We start from the raw sequence: 5,659 nt of genomic DNA, 5'->3' as shown, positions 1-5,659 counted from the left end.
CTTATGTATATACCATTATTACAGCATACGCATGCACCCTTCTAGTGCAACGTCTATCACTTCTATTTCTTGGAGTGGTTCATCCAATCAAGCTTTGCCATCATTTCCAAACTTTGATTGGAAGTCAAGGGATGGTTTCAAAGTAAATAGGTTTCAAAGTAAATAAGCAAAGTGAGATTTACAAATGAGAAAGACAAGGACAGCCATGATGATTACAAGCCAAGAAGCAAGCTCTGATAAGGTGGGTGAACATGAATGAATACATGGGTCGGTGGGAGGTCACGACAATGCACAGTTCATTCTCAAAAGGAATTCAACAACACCTGCCACCCTTTGTCCCATACTTTCCCTACAAATACGCACTCCTCTCACTGCACTCAATAACCCAAGCTTCCACAAAGCCTAGAGAGCAAACACAAAGGATAGTGAGAGCACATTGCCTAAGAGAGAGAGAAGAGGAAATGGAGGAGAAGGATGAAGATGTGAGGCTGGGAGCCAACAGGTACAGAGAGAGGCAACCTATCGGAACAGCTGCTCAGAGCCAAGATAGCAAGGACTACCAGGAGCCACCGGCGGCGCCACTCTTTGAGCCAGGGGAGTTATCATCATGGTCCTTTTACAGGGCTGGCATAGCCGAGTTTGTTGCCACTTTCTTGTTTCTTTACATCACCGTTTTAACGGTGATGGGTGTCGTCAAGTCGCCTTCCAAGTGTTCGACTGTGGGTATTCAAGGCATTGCTTGGGCTTTCGGCGGCATGATCTTTGCTCTTGTCTATTGCACAGCTGGGATTTCAGGTAAGCTTAAAAAAAAAACATATTTCTGGTTTGATCCGCCGGTGTGAAATTTTGAGAGGACTAATTGTGTTTGTGTGGGGGTGGCGGTGGTGCAGGAGGTCATATCAACCCTGCTGTGACTTTTGGGCTGTTCTTGGCAAGGAAGCTGTCGCTGACGAGGGCGGTGTTTTACGTAGTAATGCAGTGTTTGGGAGCCATCTGCGGCGCTGGTGTAGTAAAGGGCTTCCAGAAAAGCCAGTACGAGAGGCTTGGTGGCGGTGCCAACACCATCAGCAAGGGGTATTCAAAGGGTGATGGCCTTGGAGCTGAGATTGTTGGCACCTTCGTGCTCGTCTACACTGTTTTCTCTGCAACCGACGCCAAGAGAAATGCCCGGGATTCCCACGTTCCTGTAAGCAAAAGATCTTATGCATCTCTGTTTCTAATTATTAATGGCTGCAAGTTTAATGACCACACAATTCTACTTTTTATGTTCAGATCTTGGCGCCATTGCCTATTGGGTTTGCTGTGTTTCTGGTTCACTTGGCCACCATCCCCATCACAGGTACTGGCATCAACCCTGCTAGGAGTCTTGGGGCAGCCCTCATTTACAACAAGGACCAAGCTTGGGATGACCATGTAAGTTTTTATCATTCTTCTCTATTATATATTTTGAGGAAAGCTTTGTTCAGAGAGCAGATGTTTTGCAGAATTCACTGACAATTTCTTGTTAAATTCTTCTGGTGCAGTGGATATTTTGGGTAGGACCTTTCATTGGGGCAGCACTTGCTGCTTTGTACCATCAGATTGTGATCAGGGCCATTCCATTCAAGTCTAAATGATTACATCATTGAAGAAATGACCTGCAAAGTGGTTGATTGGTATCTAAATTATCCTACCCGTTGGGTAAATCTCCCCCTCTATCCTGACTCCTGTTGTTTTTACCTGGGTATTTTATTTATGTTTGAAAACGGACAAGCAGACAAGGTGTATTGAGTTTGCTTGTTCTGTAAGTACTGAAGATCAAGAATGGCAGATGTATAATTACAGCATTCCAATTAAAATAATATGTCATTTTGAAGCTCTCTCCTTCCCCTCAATGTACCCTAACCGAGGTAATTTTGAACATTACTCAAATGCAGCAAGTGCATGTATTGATTGCAAATCATGAATAGGAACTCAAAATTCCAAAATATATGAAGTTTCAACTTCAAAATATTTTTCCAACTTTATTACAATACAAAAACAAATGACATATTGAATACATAAAGGGCTCTGTTTATCCAGTGAAAAACTTGCAAAATTAACAGAGTGAAGCCCACCACATGATCCACTACAGCTAGCTATATATACTGTGTTTTTACCTACAACACAAGCAATCATGAGAGTTATTTGAAATAGAAATTACTTCAAAACTTTCATTCAACTAAAAGAAAATGTAGGTTCAAAAAGTATGTAAATCAAATGCAAGCAAAGTACTACATATATTGAGAGTTTCTGCTTGTGAAGAACCCTGATTATGCGCACCACTTAGCCATGTCTCCAATCTAAAATTATAAATAAACAACTAATGTGATTATACTAGATGACACAAAATTTCAAATAACCATACCAAATAAGATGAATGAGTCTGTTGTATAGAGTCTTGTGTGGAATGAAAAATCTATTCGTCCAAAAAACATTAGTCTCTTGTGCATTCATCAATTGCTTGAGCTTGCAATTGATCCGCCTGAGATTGCAACTGACCCTTTAGTTCTTGTATTGTTTCTTTTATCTCTCATCCTTTCCTCTTTGAAGTCATTTTAGCTAGGTTTTTGTTGGAACTCAAATCACAATAAGATGAAGGAGTTGGCCCAAATCCTAAGCCACGAATAAGACCATGCCGCTCCCTTACCCATTATTTGAGAATATTGTGAATGGGAGATCCACCAAAAATATTCTCCCACTTTCTTTTTTCGGGGGCAAGATTAAACTTTTTTGAAACAATAAACAAATTAGAAGAGAGGGTCCACAAACAAAAAAAATATAGTGCTCGAGGAAAAAAAAAAAAAATCAAGGGGAAATTTCAGTTTAACCCTTTGAACTTTCAGCCGATTTGACAAACCTTCAAACTTTCAAATCTCTCACTTTGACCTCTTGAACTTTCAGTTGCTCTCAATATGGACCACTTCGTCAATTTTAGCCGTTAAAAATACAAAAAAAATCAAAATATTTCTGATTTTCGTTTTTTTTTTTAAATAAAAAAATGTTTTGGAAGTTGAAATTTTATACAAAAGTCAGGGGTATAAACGCCATGTAACGTTTAAAATCTAACGGAGGGTCCACATTGAGAGAAATTCAAAGTTCAAGGATCCAAAGTGAGAGATTTCAAAGTTTGAAGGGGTTTGTCAAATTGGCTAGAAGTTCAGGGGGCTAAACTGAAGTTTCTAAAAAAAAAAAAATACAAATAATTGAAAGCGTGCCATAAAAGGGCGCGGCCCAATGTTTCTTAGCCTAAAAGCCAAGAAAAGGGCTGCCCTGAGAGAGTTGCTTGGGATGACTTATACAATAGCAACAAGGGGACTTGGAGGCAGCACCATGAGAGCAAGCATTGTAAAATAAAAATATGGAGTCGTTTCTTATGGATGTACCACAAGAGGGGTGCCCGACAGATGAAGCCATAGATAGGGCCATCAAAGAAGTCATTTATATGATAAACTGAAACATGATCTTTAAGGGTTTGTGAATAGTATTAGCTGGGATCAAGGGTGGAACTAGACAATTAAGATTAGGGGGACAAAATGTAAAAATTTAGTTTTGGAGGGCACATTTCATAAAAATTCATAAATTTTAGGAGCAAAATTTTAAATTTTAAGGGTAATTTTAAAATTATGAGGGGACATTTGTCCCCCAAGGACCTGTGTAGGTCTGCCCCCTGGCTGGGATGGTGTTTTGGCCATCATATGGTGGCCCCTCTATGGTCACGAATAGATCTGGCGACACAGCCCTGTAATAGCTACCTGAAAGTCATTTCTGCCTACTAGTCATATTTGGCAGCCCACAATGGCTACCTTTAGAGTCATATATCTAGCGTCTCACAATGGCCGTCTGAGAGATCTGGCTACCACTAAATCATCGCAAATAGGCACAATATTTTCACACAATTTTTTTTTTTTTAAAAAAAGTTATTTTGTAAAAATATTTGCTATTTGTTTGGGTTAAATACTCTTTTTCCCCTTAGGGTTTAAAATCTTTATTTTGTTCCCCTTATGGTTTCATTTTTATCACATATGGTACTTGTGGTTTTCATAAAGATGAAGATAGTACCTCCATTAAAATTCCGTCCAAAACTTAATAGAACACCACATCAGCACCAATTAAATATCGCAACGTGTCATATAATTAATTTTTTAAGAAAATATTTTATAAAAAAATTAAAAAGATTAAAAAATTATATATATATATATATATATATATATATATATATATATATATATATATAAAAGAAAAAAAGAAAAAAATTTGAGGGTGGCTACTTGGCCATTCGGGGGTGGCCTGGTCACCTCATCTGGCTAGCCATCCCCACAGATGGATGGGGGTGGCTCCTAAGGAGCCAAAGGGATGGTGGCAACCCTTTGGCTCCTTGCCGAAGGAAGCCAGGAAAGCACCAAAACCCGGCGTCAATGGAGATGAAGAAGAGAAGCAGGTGAACGGTGTTCTTGGTGAAGGTAGCCAGGAAAATCATGGTGGCGATTATGACAAGCTGGTGCCCCAATATCCTCCAAGTGGGTATGGCTTGGAAGCCATGCATGTGTTGGGTGGTCCCTCTTTATGTGGGGACCAACCCACGTGGCAGGAAACACAAAGGGTTTAAACCCTTTGTGTGCTATATATATACATATTTTTCTTTCAGAAAAACTCAGCGAGAGAGAAAAAAAGAAAGAAGCGTGCGGCGCAGGGAGAAAAAAAAAAAGAAAAAGAAGAACATCCATCAGAGATTGGAAGGTCGTTTGTGGTTCGATCTTGATGCAATTTTAGAGTGTTGCTCCTGACGACGAGTGCTACGTATTGACTGGTGTCGATCGTTGAAATTCCTCTCCAATCGTTTGGTTGCTAATACCCACTTGGTGAGATCTTTCTTTATTCTTGTTGGAATCCACTTTAGGGTGATGAATTTATGTTTAATCCAAGAATGTATGTATTCTTGATGTGGTGATAACCTCTAGATATTTCTCTAGGGAAGACAAATTGTAAACTCATTATTGTTGATAGTGGAAGATTTAACTGGACTAGGTCCCGTGGTTTTTACCTTCGCATTGGAGGGTTTTCCACGTAAAAATCTTGGTGTCTTGTTTGTGGGTTTGCTTGATTATTATTTTGCTATTGTGTTACTATTTAATTTGCACAAAGAGGGGTAGATTAATTCCGCTGAGCATCTGAAATTGGTGTTCACCCCCTAACAAAGTGGTATCAGAGCTTTTTTGGTTCATTGTTTGTGTGGAGTTCTTGTGTGAATTAAATGGAAGAGTCATCTAATAGCATGGTTAAAATCACAGCTTCCAATTATTCAATTTGGAAGACTAGGATGGAAGATATTTTATATTGCAAAGAATTGTTTGACCCCATTGAGTTGAAAGGTGTCAAACCAGCTGCTGCAACCAACGATCATTGGAAGAAATTGAATAGGAAAGCCGTTGGATATATTAGGCAGTGGGTTGATCAAAGTGTCTTTCATCACGTAGCCAAAGAAGTTGATGCATATGGTCTTTGGCAGAAGTTAGAGAGTCTTTATGAACGAAAGACTGCTCAAAACAAAGCCTTTGTGATAAGAAGGCTTGTGAATTTGAAGTACAAAGATGGGCATAGTGTTACGGAGCATCTGAGTAATTTTCAGGGAATGTTGAAC

General features: G+C 39.3%; 1 protein-coding gene across 1 annotated transcript; it reads left to right on the top strand.

Moving 5' to 3' along the window:
* Positions 1-435: 435 nt before the first annotated feature.
* LOC132192212 (aquaporin PIP1-2) lies at positions 436-1,859 on the top strand. The gene is made up of 4 exons (XM_059607485.2): positions 436-795; positions 891-1,186; positions 1,273-1,413; positions 1,524-1,859. The coding sequence occupies exons 1-4, from the start codon at positions 462-464 to the stop codon at positions 1,614-1,616; spliced, it is 864 nt and encodes a 287-aa protein (XP_059463468.2). The 5' UTR covers positions 436-461; the 3' UTR covers positions 1,617-1,859.
* Positions 1,860-5,659: the final 3,800 nt, after the last annotated feature.

This window comes from Corylus avellana, chromosome 10 (assembly GCF_965113065.1).
Source record: "Corylus avellana chromosome 10, dhCorAvel1.hap1.2, whole genome shotgun sequence".
Classification (NCBI taxonomy): domain Eukaryota; kingdom Viridiplantae; phylum Streptophyta; class Magnoliopsida; order Fagales; family Betulaceae; genus Corylus; species Corylus avellana.
This window is presented reverse-complemented; position numbering and strand designations above follow the sequence as displayed.

Bases quoted from the DNA above. Each gene is read 5' to 3' on its own strand.
- LOC132192212 (XM_059607485.2), top strand. From the start codon at position 462: ATGGAGGAGAAGGATGAAGATGTGAGGCTGGGAGCCAACAGGTACAGA. The intron at 796-890 runs GTAAGCTTAAAA...GCGGTGGTGCAG, and splicing joins TTGCACAGCTGGGATTTCAG to GAGGTCATATCAACCCTGCT. The intron at 1,414-1,523 runs GTAAGTTTTTAT...CTTCTGGTGCAG, and splicing joins ACCAAGCTTGGGATGACCAT to TGGATATTTTGGGTAGGACC.